The following is a 23,638-nucleotide window of genomic DNA, read 5'->3' as shown; positions in this document are numbered from 1 at the left end:
TAAAAGGTTTCATAAATATTTACAACATATGGGTATTTTAGTTTACAATGCCGTCCATATCAATGTGTTACAGTAAAAATGGAAATTAATTTTAATTCCAGAGACTTAAGTTGAGGATCGGTATGTCAATGTTTGTTCTCCAGAGGTTCTCTCTTTGCCTTGTGGATGATGTCTTCTCATTGCCTCCTTGTGTCCTGACACTTTTTTCTCTCTGTTCTGTTGCCTTTCATGTTTTTTTTTCTTATTTTATATAACTGCAAGTCATATTGGATTAAGGCCAATTTATGTGACCTCGATAATAATCACCTATTTAAAGGTATCATTTCCAAATAGCACATTTTGAGATACACAGTAGCACTTAAAAGAGTAACGTGAATTTTGAGGGAATATGATTCAATTCCTTATAGGGGATCCTAACTTAAGCTGCAAAAAGTTGTGGTGTATGTTATGTTCACTCTTTTGCCTGTAATAGCTGAGAAAGTATTTATATCAAATGAGGCCAAATGCTGGTCCTAGCCCTGGGCCAGATTTTTCCAAAAAAAAAACGATGGGAAAGGCATAAATGTCTTCCTTTGGTTATTGATATCAAGGTAGCTTTTCAGGGATGTCAAAATTTGATTAGCAAAGCTCAAAAGGGGAAGACTAACCTTCAGTCTGTTAATATAGTAAATCAGTAATTTAGAAGCATCTGTGCAGCCCAAATGTAGAACTAACTGATATTCCCTTGCTAGATCACGTGGAAAGGTAGTGTATCTAACTGACCACGGCAGCATCCTCCATCTGGAGTGGCAAGACGTGTCAGTTGAAAAATAAAATTACAATATCCAAGGAGATATATTAATACTGTTCAAGCAGGAAATGTAAGATCCATTGCCTTGAAATCCACCAATGATATTTTTTCTGTAAGACTCTGTCAGCAAGATAAATTCACAATGGAAAGCCCCAATGAGTTCATATCCATCACTCCATTTATCTCTGATATTAAATAACAAAATAAGTACAAAACAACATAAAACATTCAGAATTATGTATTTCATAGATGTGAAGAAAGGGCATAATACAACTAACAGAATGTGATTTTTCTTACAGAAAGTTGCTTTCGTGCTTATGTTCACATTCTAATATATATACATACATATATATGTATATATATGCAGTGTCACAGATTTCACAGACTCTGAATAGCAGAGCACACACCATGCTGTACACTTACAGCATATTCTTCACGCATTATTTATGCTATATACACTACACTTCATTTACCAATTCAGTCACAATAGAAAGATCACTTCTTCTAGGTACCAGATAGGTAAGATTAAAACAAAAGATCTCAGCTTCAAGCACAACAAAATCAGATTCTACTAAATTGAATTCCTAAAAAGTAAAACAAAACAAAATTCATTTGGTTCACCATGGAAATCACAAATGGGCCAAATGATATTTCTGCCTTTGTTTATTGAGAGAAGAAAGTATTTTTGAGGAAATTTTTGTCAAGCTTTGTGCTTTAGGCATGATGAAGCCAAGTCCTGGGGAGGTCATTTAAGGTTTCATATACATATTATTGTCAGGATTGGTACCAGAATCCAAAACCAATTCTCATTCAAGACCTTTTTCCCTTGTCTTGGTTATGATTATTGCTTTTGCAAGTAACAAATACCTTCCAAGAAAAAGAAGGAAATGTGACCAAGTCCAAGGGAAAGAAGGGCAGTTGGACCAGAGTGGTACTTGTAATCTCCTCTTTCCCATGTTTGTTTCTAACTGCTTCTTTTCTGTTATCCTTTGTCTTTACAAGGCTCCATTTTTATATACTGAATGTGGTAGTTATGGGGTCATTAGCATGAAGAAACCACCATCAACACATTACTTGAAAGACAAAGTAAGGAGTAGTGGGAATCAGTCGCAGATGGTTGGTTTGATAACTGCTCCTTCTATTCAGAAATTAATCTCCAATATATGCTATCAAAACTGCTTGAGCAGGACCCTCGAAGCGTGCCTCACATCGAGGACCTGGGATGGGTGGGAGGCTGGGTGGGGCAAAAATGCATTTTCTCTTTGTTTCTCCCCTGACCCCAGATACAGGGAAAAAAATATTAGTGTGGAAACAATGATATTACACACTCTCCTGTAGCCCTTGACCCGTTGCACCCTAATCAACTAAGTAAGATCATTAAAAAAACATTAATTAAGAAAAGAAATTAAAAAAAAGAAATGAATCTCCAATATAATCATGATGTCTTACTCAACTTCAAGTTGTGAGATATATTGTTAAGGGACTAACATTTTTCCCTCTCCCTGTTGAATTAACTTATCCTGAAATGTGTTTTCAAAAATCGTAGTATGCCAGAATAATGAATGTTGTAAATGTTACAGTCAATCCTAGCATGTTCAAAGTGACCCATTATCAGTGGACACGGATTTTTTTTTTCATTTGATTTAATGTAAGTCTATTGACATCAGCATCAGATATCAAATCGAACAGGAGCTAATTTCTGTGTTTCAGAATTACTGAACTACAAGTTTTGTGACAGTAAAAAAAGGCACCAGAAACCAACTTTGATAATATTGAAATAATATTCACCCCACAAACAACAACTGCAGGCAGAAAATGGAAGATGCAGCTAAATCACCTGTGATGTGTGTTCACAAGTCATAAAAATCACTTATTGAAAAAAATTACATATTAATTTTTAAAAAAATTATACCAAGATTAACTATCCTTTAAGTTCCACTTTTAAAATGAAGCTTTTGACATCTCCTAGTTTAATGCTATCCCTACAGGGCGGTGTGATAGTAAACTCTGAACAAATATAATGTATGATAAACTCACACTACAGAGTATCAGCTGTAGAAAAATGTCACAATCTATATTGATTATACAAGGGTCCACTCAATCATCAAATAACATGGAGGACACAAAGTCAACACATCTAGTATAGTATTATAGATCTGATAATCTAGATTTAATAAATGCTACATAATTAATTACTGTACTTTTCTCTATGTAGTTATTTTTTGAGAATATCTTGACCAATCCACTAAAGCTGAAACAGCAAATCAAAAAGAAAAAAGGAAAAAAGTATGAACTTTTGTAATGATTTGGAATGTGGTCTCACAATCTTTCTTTAGATAACCATTGTCAGTTAGTTGACATTAGCATAGAAGATAAAAGCTTTTGGTCATTTCATGGGTAGACCAAACTTAATCTCTACATACCAATACTGACACTGACATAATGTTGTTATTCAATATATAACTGTGAATAACAAACAGTCCAGGAGTTTTACGAAGAATTTTTACAAGCAAATACTTCTCAAATTTGCATTAAGTGCCTAAAGTCATGCTAAAAAGTATTGTTAGCATCACTTGTAATTGAAAAAGTTGTTTTGTCAAATGTTTGGCTAGATGGGTAGATTTTTTTTAAAAGATTTATTTAGTTGTATTGGAAAGGCAGTGTTACAGAGAGAAGGGGAGACTGAGAAACAAAGCTCCCATCTGCTGGTTCATTCCCCAAATGGCCACAATGGCCAGAGCAGAGCAAGTCTGAATCCATGAGCTGTGAGCTTCTTCCAAGTCTCCCAAGGTGTCCGGCAATCTCCCATTACTTTCCCAGGCCACAGAGAGCTGGGTAGGAAGTGGAACAACTGGGACAGGAGGTGGCACCCATATGGAATGCCAGTGCTTGCAGATGGAAGATTAACCACTTCAGCCATTATGCAGTCCCCTAGAGTGTAGACTATTAAAAATGAAATGGCATGCAATGTTGCTTAAATTGAAGGTGTGGGGCTCAGGGGCAAAGAGATCACTAAGTCAATAAGATGGCGATTAACAGTTCAGGATACTGGTGGGAAAGATGGCAGCCAAGGACAGAACCCTGGGCCTGAACCAGGGCAGGAGTCACCTTGTTTCAAAGAAAGACTGATTAACCAGGGCCATCTTACTCACCTACCCCTAGCCTATGGGAGGTGGCTTTCGCAGTCATTCTGTTAGTAATTGGCTCTTAGTTTCTCTGGAATGAGCTATGGCCCAGGCTGCATGAGAATATGTGCCCACCATCACAAAAACATATTTTAATTTGCTACATGGTGTATAGTGAGTAACATTTGTCTGCCACAAGACATTAGGTCTTAGCTCTCAGGGGTTACCCCAGGGGTGCCACCTGGATAAAAGGCCTGCATGATTTGCAGGTATGGACGATTGTTTTAAGATCTTTAATTGGCACATGAGGAAACCAATTGTGGAGGTCTCTCCAGTTAACAAGGGTATGATCATGTAGTTCCTGGGCTGCTTGCAATGAACTAATAAGGACTTTTTGAGAGGCTAATTGATCAGCTGTAGAGCTCCCTTGTGAAAGAAAGCTAGAGATGTTTTGGTGGCTCCTGAGATGTGTTACATACAGGGGATGGGCCCACCCTCGCAGCAACGATTGGGCCTGTATCATAAGAGGGTTGATAGGATTATCATCCAACTTTATGTATTCCTGAGCCAATCCTGGCAGCAAATTTACAACATACAGGCTATCAGAGAAGAGATTAAAGGGTTCTTTGACTTTTGCGAGAGCTAAAACTACAGCAAATAGTTCCTTATACTGTGCCAATCCTTGACATGGCTTAAAATAGGTCTTACAGACATGATCAGGCAGGAAAACCACTGCTGCAGCCCTTTCTCTGCCTCCATCTGTAAAAATATTATAAGCATGGCATAATGGTTTGTTGGTAAAAAGAGCAGGCTCTTCCCAATCCAAGCAGTTGCCCATTTATGTGGCCCATAATGGCCGTAAATGGTGCTGAGATAACCTTCAAGGGAGGCTGCCAGCCTGTCACTGTTTCTTCGGATCCATTCAAAGTCATTCATTCAGTAGGGGACAAGCTTCGCTGGTTCAATGTCACAGCACCTAAGGGCCAGCTCTCTGAGCTTCTGAATTAGATCAGTGAGCTGATGGGGCAGGTATACATTCTGGGTGCCCCTTCAACAGACAAATGGACCCACTGGAGGGGACTGCCCCCCTGGACAAGGGCAGCCATTAGTATGAAAGAATTTGAAAATGTCCACAGTTGTAACTCTTTCTTAGGGCAATAATGAGCAAGTAGCCTTGCTCAGGGCCTTTTGAATCTCCTGTACAAGGCTTGTAGATGAGGGAAGCTCAGTCTCCCAGCATTTTTCCTTTTCAAATAATGGAAATAATTGCCCCGTACACACGGATAGCCAATGGCATAGCCAACTGACCTTTCCAAGAAGCTTTTGAAATTCTACTGGTGAATATTATTCCTTAACGCTTAGCTGGGGTTTCAAGGGGGAGGCCTTTTCAAAACCTAACTGTCTCTGAAATCTTAAAAAAGGAGGGGATCATTTGCACCTTCTCTGAGGAGCCATTTATATTAGCTCTCTCTAAAAGCTCTTTTACCTTTCCCCAGACTACTTGCAATTCCTGAGTTGTACAGGCTTCCAAAATATTATCCAATCTGTCGGGAAACAGGGTTGATGTGCAAGACCCTAAAGACTACTCTCGGCTCAGGGCGAGTTAGGCTCATTTCTGCCACAGCTTTCTTAAGTCTGCCGCATTCCAGGGATATCACTGGGCGGTTCCCTTCAGGGTTAACATTAATGGGAAAGTCCTGGATTGGCTGGTGGAGCCCTGCCAGAAGGTTTGCAACTGCAGCTGTGTTCTCTGGACTCCCATTGAACGGGGGGGGTTGGTTTCCTGCCCTCTGAGCTTCCTAGAAGCTGTTGTTGGGGCGGCTGAGGTGGGCCAGGGCCAGTGTTCAGGGTGTCAGTTTCACTCCCGCATTCCAAAGTATAACGGGCAAATAAATTAACCAATGTTACCCACAGTGCCAATCTGACCATAGTCCCTCAGACCTTGACTGCCTGAGCATCTGAGATTTCTAACCCTTGGGACTTCAGCATGTGTTTAGTGCCGTAAGTGCAGGATCATGAATTTTCCCACCGTTATTGCCCATGGCTTAAGAAAGACAGCAGAGAGGAGAGTGGCACTCAGATACCCAGTCCAGCTGTTGGGCACAGGGGATCCCCTGCAGAGTTTCGGGTGACACCGAAGTGTTGCCTCGGCCAGAAACCATGAGTCCTCAGACAGGTTCACCCCAGAGCCATGCATCCACGGCCATCCCTCAAAGCAGAAGATAAGAGGATAGGAAAGAAGCTAATTGGGCACCTAACACCTCTCTTCCCCCTACAATCTCTCAGGGGATTTGACCGTAGCCTCATGCCTCCACGTTGGGTGCCAGTTCTGCGGGGTCTCCCCCACAGATTCCTTTAGTACCCCATTGTCAGAGGGGATGAGCCTGCTGCCCGCCACCCAGCCTCCAGGCCTGCGAGAGACAGATGGACAGAGGTTCTGTCTAAGCAGTTCCAATTTATTCGGGAAATTCAATTTCTTATATTGCAGAAGCCATCTCCCGCAGGCCAAGGGCAGCTGAGTAAGATGGCCCTGGTTAATCAGTCTTTCTTTGAAACAAGGTGCCCCTGCCCTGGTTCAGGCCCAGGGCTCTGTCCTTGGCCGCCATCTTTCCCACCAGTGACCTGAACTGTTAATCGCCATCTTATTGACTTAGTGACCTCTTTGCCCCTGAGCCCCACAGAAGGGAGAGATGTATGGTCACCCATCCCTCCATCCACATGAGATTCACTCCAAGACTCATTTTATACTCCAGAAACTGCAGATCATACTGAACACTTTTTATTATTTTCCTATACATGCATGCCTATGATAATTAAATTTATTAGTTGACTGCAGCAATAATTTATCAATAAATAATTATTAAATAGAATAATTATAGTTTACTGCAAAAGAGGTTATGTGACTATAGTCTTTCTCACAGAACATGCTTTACCATTTTCCCTTTTTGTTATGATGTGACATTGTAAACCCTATGTTATAAGACAATGGCAGATGACATAAGCATTATTTAACATTAGCTTCTTTGTAATACATGTCCTGCAGTGAAGCAGATAGCAAAAATTATTACATAGGGACTGATGGTCAAACAGCTCACTGGAGTTCAAATTCCTGGACACAGAAGGATGATTCACCTATGGAGCAGGGCAAGGCACACTATCTCATCATGCTACATGGATCAGTATTCAGTTTTAAAATTGTGAATTATTTCTGCAAATTTCTGTTTAATATTTTTGCATTGCAGTTGACTGAAGGGGACTGATACAACAGAGAGTTGAAGTTCAGATAAGACAAACTAGTTATTTATGCAGATATCTAGCTACAAGGAAGTTTGTTCAAGTTCAGTATAAAAAATAAGTTTGGATAACAGATACTGCTTAGCTTACATTTGATAGTCTCTACAGCACAATTTATATTGTACATATCGTAGAGGTATTAATGTATTTCTGTATATTACAGAAATATACTTTACAATTAAAGATAGTCATGTACTGTTGAATGGAAAGAGAGACAATATATTATGTAGACTTATCTGTAAGTGTATTTATGTGTGTGCATAAGCCCTAGTGAAAAGGGTCTAGATACTCCAGTGTGTCGATATTAATTACCTCTTGAAAGATTGGAGCATGTGAATGTGCTGTTTTGGGTTTTGCTTACATAATCTTCTCTCTAATGATGATAAATTACTTTGGTAATAAAGTTATTTAAATATTTTGAAAATACCTAGAGAATTTTGTACGTTTTCCCTTGCTATATTCCTCATGGTAAGCAGAACACTCAAAATCATTGCATTGATCATTTTTTTTAAGAGTAGCTATTTCAGCATTTCGGTGTGAGAAGTGCTTCTTAAAATTTCAGTGGCAGAAGTTTGAAGATTAATTCTTTAGTCTGGCCCTCTTACTCATGTTTTTTTTTTTTCTTTATATTGCTTTTTTGCATTTGTCATTCCCCTTTTCACATTTAATTCCTCACTTTCTCCGTTAAAATAGTGAGAGGAGAAGTAGCAATTGAAGCCTAATGTGAGTAATTTGTTCTAAAAGACACTGTCAGTGCCACATTTGTTCACGTTCTCAATGTTAGCTTCTCAGTATAAAAGTCATACATGTTTGTTCATTACAACAAATATTGGAGACTCAGAAAAATGCCACACATGTAGCATAATCACATCTCACATTCATGTCATTTGGTTTTCTAATTAGAGATGCAATATCGTGTTGCATCTATAATTAGGAGTTTTATTTTCAGAAAAGGTATTCATCCCAGATATTTTTCTCAGCATATTCTCTTTTTCTTTAAAAGTAGCTGCTGATATAGGTTACACTTTTTTTCATCCGTTCTCTCATTCAGCAGTACTCTGAGTGTGTGCTGTGCGCTTGGTGAGTATGAGATGTGCAATGATAGAGAAAAAAAATGATCTCTCCCCTCTGAAGGATGCAGCCAAGGCTCAAGCTGCTGCCTTGCTCACTCCCCTGAAAAGCTCAGTCAACAGCATCGACAGAAACATGGAGATATAGGTGTAACTCAGCCTAATATATGTATTTTTTGTTTCACTTTTTATATCTTGACGTATTTACATCAAATACTCCTACAAATGTACGAGTGCAGTGGTATTTCCTCCTGCCCACATTCTTCATTTTTTTCCTTTCCCCTCCCCCCTTCCCTCCCTCCTTCCTTTTCCCTCCCTTCCTTCCTTCCTTCCTTCCCTCCTTCTTTCCTTCCTTCCTTCCTTCCTCCCTCCCTCCCTCCCTCCCTCCCTCCTTCCTTCCCTCCCTCCCTTCCTTTGTTCCTCCCTCCTTCCCTCCCTCCCTCCCTCCATCCCTCTCTCCCTCCCTCCATCCCTCTCTCCCTCCCTCTTCCTTTCAAAATTTTCAATGGCATAGTTTCAGCTCACAATCACAGGTTTAACATTCCATGAGGTAAAGAATTAAATGCCTACCAAGCAGAAAAAATAAAACCCTGCTCTGGCCCTCAAGAGTATAGAACATATCTGTAAAAACTAATCAAATCTCAGAATGTGATTAATCCTCTTAAAATGACCTAATTTCTGTTCCTCCCTCATGGGTAAGGAATCAAATCATCAAATCATATTTATCGTTTCTCAAATCAGGTAAATGACACAAAGGTAAGTAAGATTTTTACAACACCAACAACAACAAAAAGCAGTTGAAAAAGAAGAAGAAATCAATTTAGCAAGTTAAAGCAAAGTGAAACGGGGATGGTACCAAGTTCATCTGTCCCATTATAGTTACATATAGTGTACTTACTAAAGAACAGAGGGAAATATTTACATGAAATATTTCTGAAAGGAGGTGATCAAGGACTATTTTCAGAATGCTCGATGACAGGGAGGGACCAAGAACTGATTATTCCTAAAGAGGCTCCTGACTGGGTAATGCATAAATCCCCATCGGGCTTATCTGCCTGGCCTGACCTTGGCTTTGGGGCCATAGCTCAGGATGAATGGAAGTGCAGGATCCCCAGGAAGTTCAGGACAGTGGCTATTTGCCTAGCTGTGTGAAAGTATTTTAACATTTTAACAGCTGGTGTGACAGGCTCCGTCCTGGAGGAAATATATTGCACTGTTGAAGCTGATTTTGCTCTAGGGAAGGACACAAGAGTGGCCAGAACAAGCCTGTATTTAAAACAGATTCTTAAGTGGCAGAAACTATATCAATCACACAAAAGCAGGAAACCCAAATTCTTCTAACTAAAAAGAGTGTGTGTTTCCATGAATGGAGCTCTGAAACAGAATACAGACATGTAGGAATTCTGAGGCATTGAAAAGAAAATTTGTATTAATTGGAAATTTTTGAAATATCTATTTGTATTATAAAGAAAAACAAGAAAAGGGGGGGGTCATCCTATCTTCACAACATTGTAAAATGGAAGTAGCACTATTTTTAATGTATATGACAATATTTTTCTGCTTTGTTCTCTTCCTTTAGATATCTTTACTGGAAAAGGCAGGATTTGGAGGTGTTCTTCTGTATGTTGATCCTTGTGATTTACCGAAGACTGCCGAGCCGAGCTCAGAGACCTTCATGGTGTCACTGAATCCTGGAGGGGATCCATCTACACCTGGTTATGCAAGTGTTGGTAAGCTTGTTACTTATCTGTACTATTCTTGTACATAGTATAAGCATTAAATTTCTAATTAAATGCTGCATAAATTAATGGTCAAATATATATATATTTTTTTTACTTTTCTATGTTGTTAAAACACAATATTAGAAACTATCACTTTGTTAGAGTAAAAGTTGAAGGTGATGAGAAGCCTAATGACTTGGGAGGGACACAACTCGGCTACTGATTTCGGGCAGTTGTGATGAGTTTAGACTCAGAGTGCATGCGGTCAAGTCATGTGAGTGGAGTACTAGAAAATTCTAGCAAACAATGGGAAAGCAAACTTGAGAGAGTTTTCTGATTCCTGAGAAAGCGTGATCTTCCTGGTTCAGTTAGTGATCGGCCGCACAGAGATGGATGTTTCTATGAGAGATTTCCAACTCTGAGTTCACTCTGTTCTTGATAGTCTAGATCATACAACGTAGAGGAGCCACCTGTGGCTTTTGGCTGATGCTCACTGTACCATTGAAATTCCATCCAAAGTGTCATTGCCAAAAGTTCTGTACAGACATCTTGGCAGAGGAAAATGCTCTTTGACCCATCTTGCAGGCTAATACACATCCATTACAATACACTGATCAGTCATGAAACTACTAACAACAAAACTTGTAATTTTCCATGTGTTCTACTAGAAATTTTCCTCGTTCCCCCCTGAACATCACTAAAGCTTTACTAGAAGGCTTATTCAATTATATTTCCTTTTTCTCTATACATTCATTTTATAAGGATTTATTTTTATTTTAATTGGAAAGTCACATATACAAAGAGGAGGAGAGACAGGAAGATCTTCCATCCTCGATTCACTCCTCAAGTGGCTGCAATGCTCAGAGCTGTGCCTATCTGAAGCCAGGAGCCATGAGCCTCTTTTGGGTTTCCCACATGGGTGCAGTGTTCCAAGACATTGGTCCATCCTTAACTGCTTTTCCAGGCTCCAAGCAGGGAGCCGAATGGGAAGCAGGGCTGCAGGATTAGAACTGGTGTCCTTATATGATTCTGGTGCGTTCAAGGCAAGAACTTTGGCCATTAGGCTACCATGCTAGGCCCTATCCAGTAATTTAACTAAAAATTTTACTAATAATTAAATTTACTTAAAATTTTTTGCAACAGTTGTACTAAAATATAATGTTCTGTAAGAAGTAAACTGAATCAAATATCTATCATAGTTTATGAATTTTGTTATGTTTATTTCTTTGCATTCTATATACCATAAAACTAAATACTTAATAATCCATGTGGGAGTTTTACCTGAGATTGCATACATCTGTTTATTATAAACAGTCCTTTGCCTCAACTTTACAACTTAGAAATTAGAATTAATAAGTATCCATCTACTAATTAGGTATCTGCAAAAGCATCAGCCCAGCTCCCACATTTGCACATTCTCACACTGCCAGTATTATAATTCCTCAGCTTCACTGTCAGCTTACAATTTGTGGCAAGTCAGTGGACTGTAACGCAGCCAAAACAGATAATTTATGAGTAATCTGCATAAGTTGCTAAGTTGTCCAGTTGACAACTTTACTTTAACATTTTCTTGGACCAGATCCTTTCCACAACAATATAATTAATTCACATATGGAGAAATATTGCCTAGAGTCATAAGCAATCATAGAATGATTTAATGTTTATTTGGAAATTTAAACATACTAAAACTGAGTAAATTGAGACAAATATAAATGAACTAAATTTATAATAAATCTGTAGCTATTTGCACCCAGCACTGTGGTTTAACAAGCAAATCCAATACCTGCAGTGCTGGCAACCCCGGAGGCACTGCGATCACGCACAGGCTGCTCCACTTTGGATCCAGCTCCCTGGTAAAGCCCCTGGGAAATCAGTGGAGGGTGGCCCAAGCGCTCGGGTCCCTTCCACCCTGTGCAAGGCTAGGGATACTCCTGCTTCTCTTGGCCAAGCCATGGTCTTTGTGAATATTTGGGCAGTAGACTGGAGGATGGAAGCTTCTCTCTCACTCTCTCCCCCTCTACTTCTGGCTCTCTGTAACTCTCCTTGTTAAATAAATAAATAGCTGAATCTTTTAAGATGGTAGATTTCATTCTCGTGTCTTTGATCACGATTGTGTTTTTTTCAAGTTTAGCATCTATGTTATAATCCAGTTTTTACTACTTTGTTCCTTTCTGTTAAATTTGGATTAGTTCTTTCCTCTTTCATAACCGTATTAGTTTTGAGAATTACTGACATGTTATTTTGTATAATGTCCATTATATTCAATGAGCTTGTTCCATATTTCCTACTTATTCTGTTTATCTATATTGCACCAGAAATATGCCAGAAAAAAATACCTTGCTCTACTTTGTGCATCCCAGGAGCTACACACTGTTCATACTTCTTACTTGCCAATTCTTCCCACTGTAGACTTACTTGTTCCTTTGCAATTAGTGGATATCTTGTGGGGGGATACTGCAATAGTGCAAAGATTCTCCTCTCTGTCATGCTTTCCCTCAGAAACATTAGGAACCAACAAACGCCCTTTTCTTTTACTGTTGTTACTGTGATTCTTGCCAAAAATGACTTTCTATTGTCATCATGTCTTTAGAGTATGTTTTAATCAAATATGATTACATTATGATTAGTCACATTCCAACAAGAATGAAATTGTTGTTAAGAATTTGGAGCCTACTTTTGAATCATACCTCTTGGTCCTACGGGAAATTTATCAAACATTAAATAATAGCAACTACTGTGATAATTCATGTTGCTTATGTAACTGTACTTCGGAAAGTTCATGGAAAAATTCAATTTCAAGAAAAAATTTATTACAAAAATGAAGTCCATGTACATCAAAGCGAATATTCAGCAATATGGAAAAATGCATATTCTGGAGAAAATGCTGCATCAACTTATCATCTAATTCATTTTTTTCTTAACTTTTTAAGGTGCCCATGTATCCTTGGTTTCTGATTAATTTATCCTTCTCTGCAGAAATATTCTCAATGTTTTTGTTCATTTAAATATTTTAAACAATGCAGTCCTCCATAATTTGAAAAGGGGAAGGAAAGGGAAGCTGTGAGTTTTAGTCACAAGCTAACAATAATGGTTTGCCCAAAATGAGCCACAGTTTATGAATTAATGTTCTATATACTAATTGTAGTTAGCATATAATATAAAAAAATCTAAAACTGCCTCTTATTCCAATTTTAGGAACTGTGTTTTACTAACTACTTTAAAGGTGGTTATATTTTAAATGCTAAATTTTAAAACAACAAATTATCTAGTCAGATGAATTAAAAAAAATTTTGCTTGTTAATATAAGCCAAGAAAGTACCACATTAACATTTCCCAGTTTCATCAATATTTATTTAATGTATTTATCATTATTCCATTTTAACTTTGTCTCTACATTCTGGTATACTCAGCATTACTTGATATTTTTCCAGATGAGATTTATGTAAATTGAAAACACACATCTTTTATTGTTGGAAATAAAAGTGTGAGAGAGAGAGCGCGATCTCCCATTCCCTGGTTCACTCCCAGACTGGATGCACAGGTTGTCAGATCTTTCAATGATAGCTTAACTCACTGAGCCACATTGCTTGCCCTGCAAGAGTGCATCTTTATTAACAAATACCTAGGGCATCTATTTAGCTATGGAATATAGCTTAGACTCTGTTATTGTAACAGAATACCAAAAATTGAATATATTGTAAATAGTGAGAGTCTTTTGAGCTGATAGTTCTGGAGCTAAGGAAGTCCAAGATCAACAGGCTAGGTCTGCTGAGGGTATTTTTATTGCATTAAACATGACAGAATGTCAAGGAAATGCATGTGACACAGAAAAGGAGACAATAGTAAATTCAGGGCTGAAACACCTATCCTACTGTTGCAAAACATGAATATATTCAGATGGACTAAAACCTCATAGCTTAAGCACATCTTAAATTCATCACCTCATTTATTTATTTATTTGAGAGATTTATAGAGAAAGGAAGGAATAACGGAAAGAGAGAAAAAAAATCTTCCATGAGCTATTTCACTCCCCAAATGACTGCAAGAGCTGGATATAGGCCAGTCTTTAGAGGTCTCTGATATGGGTGGCAGATGTCCAGGCACCTGGATCATCTCTGCTTTTTCAGACACATGACCAGGAAACTGGATGGAAGTGGAACAGTCAAGATTCAAAATGAGGGCCCAGCGCGGTGGCGCAGTGCTTAAGGTCCTAGCCTTGCACGCCCGGGATCCCATATGGGCACCAGTTCTATCCCGGCAGCTCTGCTTCACATCCAGCTTCCTGCCTGTGGCCTGGGAAGGCAGTCGAGGACGGCCCAAAGCTTTGGGACCCTGCACCTGCGTGGGAGACCCGGAAGAGGCTCCTGGCTTCGGACTGGCATAGCATTGGCCGTTGCGCTCACTTGGGGAGTGAATCATGGGACGGAAGATCTTCCTCTCTGTCTCTCTTTTCTGTATATCCGCCTTTCCAATAAAAAATAATAAAAATAAATCTTTAAAAAAAAAAGATTCAAAATGAAGCTCCAATATGAAATGCTATTAGATCAGGCAGTGGCTTAACTCACTGTGTCATGATGCCAGTCCCATGTTCTGCGTCTTGATACTTTTACACTGGATTTAAATTTCAATATGAGCTTTGGGGTTTATATAAAACCATATCAGAACATTCCCACCCATTCAGAAAGTTCTGAGTCTCTTCAAAATTATCGTTTATCATCAGCCCTAAAGCCACTGGTCACATTTTTTCAGATATACTAATTTGGACTTTCAAATAAAAGACTGTGTGGTATGTATTATATTGTGTACAAATTAATTTGCTTAGAATAATGTCTATGATGTTATTTGCAGATGGATGTGCCAGTGTTTTATCGCCTTTTATAAACAATCTTTTACTGATTCACAGGTTAATTTACTTAGTACTTAAAACCTATATTCCAAACAAATCTCATTTCCTTGAAGCTTATTCTTTTTGAATTTCAAGGGATTTTAGCATAGGTGTCACAAAACTATATGCTTATGCTTGAATTATCAGGATGTGATAATTTCTCTCAGAGACAAAATGTAAATGGAATTAAATCACAAACGCTTGAGTACCTTTTCCTAACCACAATCCCAGTGATCACTTCTTCCTTAGAAATGTGTTCTGCCTTGAATCATTAATCACTTACACAGATCAAAGCAACAATAAAAAGAATAGCAGAAATCAATGGATAAGCATAAAAACAGGAAGTAAAGAAATGAGTATTTTTAAGGAGTATTCCATTGTTCTATGCTAAAATATAGAAAAGTGAATCCTTTTCCATTTCCACAAGCCCTCAAATGGAAGTTTGAAGAGCCAAAAGTAGTATGAAGGTTTGGTAATTGTGTTCTTTCATTATGTTTGCATTAATAAGTTGTTTTCTAAATTCTCTGCTGGATGTAGTGTTGATTTTAATTTTAGTGTACTCTCCAAATAATTGGCCAGCTAACCTGTCAACTACTAGTTATTTGTAATCCAAGCTATTTCTTTTTATCTTCACCTTGACTTGAATTTCCTTATATTCTATGCTTCTGATTTTCATCCTGTTAGTTTATATGTGTGTCCCAGCTGTATCTGGTATAGTCTTTTTCTTGTAATTTCCTTTGTTTTAGATTTCAGAGCTGAATGGCTTTTCAGTGGTTTGTTCTGGTGAAGTGTGTCCAATAACACAGTTTACTTAATATTTCCATTGTTACAATTCATTGGGTGTTTGTGTTATTAATCTACTGTCTGTTCGATATACCCTTGCCATCCAAACTATTCAAAGCATAGAGAATGTCACTGTAATTTGTGACAAGTCTTCCCTAGGTTTTCTTGGTCCAGTTACCTGGACAAATGTCAAAAGATTGACTTGAGTTGGTACTAAATCAACTGAGACAGTGTTGAACTCTTTCCTGACTAGAAGAGCTGAAAATATAAATATGTGCCTAGTTGTCAAAGTAAGGTGTGAAACAGTCATGGCATGAAATGCCTTGTCACTCTGTTAGAGAAAAAATAAAAGTATTTGTATGCTTTCTATTTCACTGTAACTGACTTGCATGTGTTCTGAAGGCTACAGGGCTGTGGGAAAAATTACAGAAATTAAAGAGTGACTCACTATTAGAACAGTCTTTTTTTTCTTATTTAACTCATGGTAAACTCAAATGAAATGTTTCTGCAATTTAAATGATTAGTATAAATTATCTAATATTTTTAAACAAATTGCTTTGGTAATTTAAGTTTTCTTGGACCCAAGCTGGGCTACCTAAATGTTGATGGTAAGCCACAAGTACAGAATGCTTTTTGCATTTTTTGTACTTGGACTATTCTAATTTGATATAAACAAATGAGCAAGTCAATACTGAGAATCTCCTTGGTTTAAGAATCAAAAATTTCAACACAAATGATGGTGTACTTGAAGAGAATGATAAAATTCAAGGTTTAAGAAAATTACCAGGAAGGATCCATCATAATGAATGTAGGATGTTATTGAGACAATAGAATTAAGTTTAAACCCACCAGCAGGACCTGGAATTGAAGTTGGCTGGACCAAGCTGCAACATCTGATGGTGGATGCCGAGGTGAGGCGAGCCATGCCAGTCTGGGTGCAGTGGTTCCCAGGACAGGATCAGTGTCACCTAGCTGGGTACTTGGATCCACCTTTGGGGTGGGTGCCACGTCTGTGAGCACAGGGACGGGGATTATAGTGAGGCCCAAGTTACCTAGCCCAGGTCCTTGGGTTCACCTGTGTGAACTGCTCCTCCTCAATGAAAAAGATGGAGCAGTGGACAGCAGGCCCTAATGCACATGGAGGCTGTGGCAGTTCATTGGGATCTGCACAGGGGATATTGTACCAGAGCAGAGCACGGAGAACAGAATAAATTAAAATTACCCCAGCCAAATGATGATAGCAAAAGTCTGGGCAAATAGAGACTCTAAAGTTGACTACGTCAGCCAATGAACATTGGAAGGAATTGTTCATCCTTGGATCAGTGAGATAGAAAACATTTTATACTGATCGAACAACCTGGGCAGAACCCTTGGAGCTTGTGCTGCATTAGGATCCTAGGATGATGCTGGGTGGCCATTCCCCATCCCCGGGTGCTGGAGTGGTTGGGAGGCTGGGTACAGCTCCTCCCCTTTTCTCCTCCCTTCATCCAGAAACAGGAAGAAGTAATAGAACATTTGCAAACAATGATCACACCCACTTCTCCCTAACCCTTGATCCTTCCCACCCTGATTTACTGTGTAAACATCATTTAAAATAATATATATATATATATACATTTGCACCTAATTCTTTTATATATGGCATATTCGTATATGCATGTTCATATATGTATATTCATATATGTACACATATATGTATATTATATATATTTATATATATATATAAACAACACCTGTTGTCCGTTTAGGGAATAAATCACTGCGTGTAATTTTAATTTTTTTTTCTTCCTCTCCATCCAGACTCCCTCTCCTTCACTCTGGCTGATCATATATGTGAAAGGTTAACCTTTGTTTCATATGTATTTATTATATATATAATTTTTGACCTTAATATTGTACAAGTTCTTTTCCGAAACTACTGTAGTAAAGAGGTACTTAATTCTTTATGGAATCATTTTAATTCTGTGTTTCTAAGCTTTTATAGAAAAAGTCAATAAATAATCTGAGATATGAAATTCCCTACATCAGTCTTCACCTACAAATTGTAAAGTGCGATAGCTGTTATCTCTAAAACCTCATTAATCAGATAAGTTTTTGTATCAGGAACACTATGAAGGTGATAGAAAAAATTAAATTAGATCTTTCTGGATTTTGCTAACTAAATGATAGAAATATATAGATTAATTTTCTAGGGTAGCACTTGTTATTTTAAAAATTCTGATATGCTTGAAGACAAGTTCCCTGAGTAGCAGAAAAACTTCTGAATAAAATTGTACTTTTCACCAATTACTGACATTCTTTGCTTAGTAATTTTTCTTAGTGAATTAAAATACAATATATACATATTTTATAAGGAATATATAATATTTAAATATACTTATATATATAATATGCATTATATCTGTACTTTTACATTTCTGAACATTTCGACTGAAACAAACATCCTGACCTTTCAATTTTTATCTTAAAAAGAAGAGCATTCATGTACAAAAATGTAATAGAAATAGCAGTAACAGGAAATTAGGTACAAAATATGTTCTAATCCAAGGTTCTTGTTCAACATTCATCCATTGAACTAAAAACATCTTTCAGAGCTGTATTTATTTCTGGCCCAGCATCCAATCCAGGAATACAGATTATATCATTGGATTGTATCTTGATACCATCTTTACACTGGACTCACTTTTTGGACATTCTTTTCCTTTTATATTGATAATGTTCTAGGAGAGGAGAAGCCAGTTATCTTTTGTGTGGGATACTCATCAATATGAGTTGGTCTGATGTTTTTCCTGGATACATTCAGAGCATGTAGCGTCCCATCAGGACCGTCCTACACTTTCTTCGTGTTATTACATGAGGAGGAAAAGATGATTTTGTTTAAGTCCTATTATAGGTGATCCTACCTTTGGTCAGTAATTTAATATGACATCTTATGCTTTTTAAAAATATGTATGCATTTTTATTGGAAACGCAAATCAGATTTGAGGAGAGGAGAGACAGAGAAAGATCCTCCATCCACTTGTTCACTCTGCATATGGCCTCAACAGCTAGACTTGAGCTGATCAGAAGCCAGGAACTTCTCTCAGATCTCCCACACAGGTGCAGGGTCCCAGGATTCAGGCCATCATCTACTGCCTTCCCAGGCCACAGGCAAGGAGCTGGATGGGAAGTGGGGCAGCCAGGACATGATCCGGCACCCATATGGGATCTATTATGTAGGACCCAATAGCTGACATATTTTTAAAAATAATACTTCCTCATCATATAGTAAATAATTTGCAAGACTATCTTCAATACTATGTGGATATCTTCCATTTCAAATTTTTATCCACCTTTTCTGGCAACCATTGGTTGTACTTATCTGGCTTGTTCACAACCAAGTTGGTTGTCATATGGTGATTTTTTTAATTCCATAGTTTGTTTTATGTGTATTATGAGAAGTCAACTAGTTTAAGCAAAACCTTTTTGTCTCCCTCATTTACTTTTCCTCTTTTGTACTTATCAGTGAAAAAAAATGAATTTTTGTTTTAGTCAGTGGGTCTGTCAGTATTCTGATGTTAATATAGTCCAAGATTTTGCTATCTTGATACATTTCCACCATTTTTTGAATGTGTGTTCTATGGTATGATTTCAACCTGTAGTTTCCATCTCATACCTGTAGTTTCCATCTCATAACTACATGCAGTCCTGGGCATTGGAAGAACTGAACTGCAACACAGAACAGCCACAGAGACATATAACACTCGTTAGACTTGGCCAAGAGTGGTTCAGATAACTCAGGCTTTATGTCCTTTCAACTTTCAGTCTCAGAGATGCACATCATCAAGAATGGCAAACCGTTGAGAAAACAATCTTTAACTAAAGAAAATAATGAAAACTTTAATGGCTGGAGGCTAACTCCTGACAACATTCACAGCAATTAGAGCAACAGCCTCTCCCTTGCCTAAATGAAATATCACTGTGCCTGCAGTTCAGTTTGATTTTGACTCTATTCCTAGCCATGACTTCACCATCCTGTATAGGAATTACCAGCTAGAGGTGACAATCTGAGTTTAAATCTAATTAAAAGGGTAAAATTAATAATGAGGTCATGGAAGCCATATTTCATTTGTTCAAAAGGCACTGCAGCTTTTAGAACAGATTTCCGTTGTAAGGATTGTTCTACGTATGATAAATGCTGCACAGTTAAAACATAAAAGAGCATGATGTCATATCAGATTTGATGGTTATGTTTCATTTTATATGATACATCTGATAGTCTTTATATCTAATTTTTCATAATAAAGGGTATTTGTCTTTCTATCACTCAAATTATTTGTAAAAAATATATTTACCAAGCAAACCCCGAGAACCAAATGCTAGATATGCTTCATGAGTTCTTTTATGGTTTGTTATTGAACACAAAATTATACTTGAATGCTCCTAAACTAAACAATTTCCATTTCCAGAATTCTCAAAAGCATCTTTGAATTTCAAGTATATGAAAATCAGCTGTGTAATGCTACTTTAAAGTGTTATTGCATTTGTTTCAAAACTGCTGACATTATATATGTGTAATCCCTTACGGTTTCATTTGAGAGACATATACTGGATAAAAAGCATGTGCTCTACTTTTATTTTGTCTGTCAATATTCACTTAGTCCTAAATATGTCAGTGAGAATTAAAAAACAAAATCTTTGGAATATTATATATTTTAGGAGAAATTCATTCAAGAGTTCAAATTTTGAAGATTATGAACAAGGACATTTTTAAAATGAGTTGAAAGCAAAACATTAGTATTCTTTTGCGTGTGAAATGCTTTTTCTCTACATAAAATATGTTAAGCAGTGAACTTTCTTCCCTTGACACCTGTGTAACAAGGGACACAACACGAACAATCACATAAGTTGTGATACATATTCATGCTTGTACTTCAACTTGTACAGACTTGGTAGCTGAAGGCACAAACCAACGAAAGTAGTAAAGGGTAGGGCTTAGTACCTCATAGTATGATGAAAAAATTAACACCTGCAGGTGCGTCTGCTTATGACTCAACAGGAAATAAAATAGCCAACAACAACAACAGCAACAAATGTACTTTGTTTGTTTAATGATTAAGTTGTAAGTTGATTTACAAATGAATATTTCATATAGTATATAGTCTGGGAAATCAGTGTATTCCAACTCATTATTTACTCAGCATGATCTGTTCCAGTTCATTGCTAACCCTGTTCAAAACTGTTTTTTTCTTAAAAACATAAATCTGAACAAAACTCTTACACACCTTTCTCTAACCAGTCCCTTGGTTATTTTTTTTCCTATTTGAATAACAGAATATAAATGCAATTTTATCCTGGGAAAAATGATGAAGTGACAGTTATTAGATAATAAAGATATGCATAAATTCAAAGAATGACTCAAGAAAATAATGTGCCTGTGGCAATTATTTTTATAGTATATCACACTAGTATTTTTTACCTGCTGCACAAATATACTTAAATTATTTCTACAGTTTCTCTTTGATGGGCCCATTAATTTCACTATTCCAAGAAAATTTTGCAACCCATAGTAAGTCTTAAAACATGCAGTAACAGTCCACTTTAATTCAGTAGTCTTCCTTGGAAGATAGTCTTTGGAAGTCTTCCTTGGAATAATATTTGATGTTATGTATTGGCTTTTTGGTACACTAGGAAGCAGGACAGATCCAAGGAACTTGAATTAATTTAAAGTAACTACAAAATATATATACTGACTTGGAGACCTGAGAGATAATGAGGTAGCTATGAATAATCTCATTACAATGGCTTTCACTGGGTGGTATGGTGACCTTACTTTGATTCAACTATTATTCTCCAATATATTTTACCATGGGATCCAGTTGATATTTAGCCACCTGCATTGCCTGCATTCTTTTTATTTTTATTCTTGTTTTTATTTTTATTGGAAAGGTGCCCATATGGGATCCTGGTACATTCAAGACGAGGACTTTAGCTGCTATGCCCTAGGACAATTGCCTTCATTTTTATGGATGCTAGATGGAATCTCAGCTAGCAGCTACATTTAGGTTCAGCTCCCTGTTAATGTGCCTTGGGAATGAGAGAAAGGCTCACTATTCATCCATGTGGGAAACCCTGAAGGAGCTCCTGGGCTCCTGGCTTCAACTTGGCACAGCCCCAAGGTTCTATGGCCTCCTGGGGAGTGAATCAGTGGATAGGAGAGCTCTCCTTCTGTCACTTCTCTTCCGCTGTGCTTTCTCTCTCTCTCTCTCTTAAACTCAGTCTTTCAAGTAAATAAATAACTCTTTAAAAGTGAAAGAAGTGGACTTATCTAGACAATGAGATGCTGGACTGTCTGACATTCTACCAGCAGTGTTGAGGCACACTTAAGTAACAGACTGATGGACTTATGATTGCTTATGAAGTACTATACTAATGTCAATTAGTAAAAAAAAAATCAGTTGAGGGTGGAAATTTGAGAGAGAAATCCTAGACTCTATGGAATTATACCACAAAATTAAATTTGTACCACAAAATTAAAATATAATAAAGTGCATTAACATAAACAAAATAGAAAAAGACATTGGGACACAAAAAGGCACAGGCTGATGACCATGGAGACAAGGCGAAAAGATGGCTACATACCAGCCAAAGAAGAACCTGCAAAAGAAATAATGTATAATATTTTAAGTTTGTCTTTTTTATGACATCTAGCCTAATACTAAGAACTTTCTGAATGAATATTATTAGAATGGGCATGATATGTAAGTCATAAGTTATCCTCATTGATGCTGAGAGCTTTGAGAAATGTACACTCTTCCTGGAGAACTGCTCAACAGCCTATAAAGTCAGAAGATTCATGGATCTCCTGGACAAAAGTTATTTTTTACTAAACCATTAAGGACAGTATTCATACCCTAGTTGGCTAGATTATGACCAGGGATAAAAGAAAGAAGATAAAATCCGGGGGATAACATTCTCTTGGGAAGAAAGGTTCAAAGCTAATGAGGAAATGTGTTAAAATCTGAATACTGAGATGATGTTTCAAGTAAGTTGCATCATTTTCTGAAAGAAAGCTAACCTTAACGCATAACTATTTCAAGTGTATAATTAAAGTGTGTTGACAGTTATTTTTATACTTTGGAGAGTTTCAAGTGTGTGGCATATAACACTCACAATTTCTGCTACATCTCTAATCATTTAATTTTCTCTTTTCTGAACCAAATCCAAAATAAGGTAGTAACCATTTTGAAAAATATAACTCAAAAGTTTATATTGCCACCTACTACCTTTTATAAGAAAAAGTGTAACATATTTTCTCATTAAAGATAAGAGAAGATAATGTAAGTTTTATAAATATACCGAGGGGAACTACGGTATAATTAAGGCTGATCTAAAAATACACTTGGTTTTAACTGGGTAGATGTTGATAAAGTATCACTGCTGTTCCCTAAGTCATGCTTTCCAGGGCAGGGATGGCCGGATGATTTACATCGTGATGGTAAACCAAGTCAGAGACAACTGAGCTCAGCAGCCCTGGGTTTATATTCTACTACCCCAAAGGACAGCAGCCATCACTTACTGAGCACACTGCTACCCCATGAGACTACCTTTTCTGCAAAAATGCTTTTGGAACCCAGAGCAGCTGGACAATACTTTGTCTCTTGGTGAGTTCCACAACAACTAGGTAGTCCTCAGCAAAGACTTGTATAAGCAAATTTGTGGTTGCGTGTCTCCCTCACATGGCAGCAGAGCTGTAAAAAGAAACACTTTGTCAGATTGCTTAAAATGCACAACAGAAACTTAGAGTGTCACTATAGAAGCAGTGAAAATGATGAAGACATATTCCCTAAGAGTGCTTTATTATCAACTAACAGTTCTTAAATAACTGTTAGTAAAACTCAGGGATGCCAAAGAAAATGCTTGATTATTTAAGAAGCTAAAGGTCCAAAATGTATTGAGATACACGAAGACTGGTTGTAAAATGACGTTAG

General features: G+C 37.4%; 1 protein-coding gene across 1 annotated transcript in view; it reads left to right on the top strand.

The window, feature by feature from the left end:
- The window catches only part of NAALADL2 (N-acetylated alpha-linked acidic dipeptidase like 2), a 630,278-nt gene that overhangs the window by 212,093 nt on the left and 394,547 nt on the right, over window positions 1-23,638 (top strand). The window contains exon 5 of the mRNA XM_041002590.1: window positions 9,859-10,009. Coding sequence (XP_040858524.1) covers window positions 9,859-10,009 — 151 coding nt within the window. The remainder of the gene's footprint in view (window positions 1-9,858; window positions 10,010-23,638) is intronic.

The sequence above is a fragment of the Ochotona curzoniae genome, unplaced genomic scaffold (assembly GCF_017591425.1).
Source record: "Ochotona curzoniae isolate NIBS_2020 unplaced genomic scaffold, NIBS_Ocur_1.0 scaffold_2587, whole genome shotgun sequence".
In the NCBI taxonomy this organism is placed as follows: Eukaryota; Metazoa; Chordata; class Mammalia; order Lagomorpha; family Ochotonidae; genus Ochotona; species Ochotona curzoniae.
The sequence above is the reverse complement of the archived record's forward strand: the minus strand, read 5'-3'. Positions and strand labels throughout refer to the sequence as shown.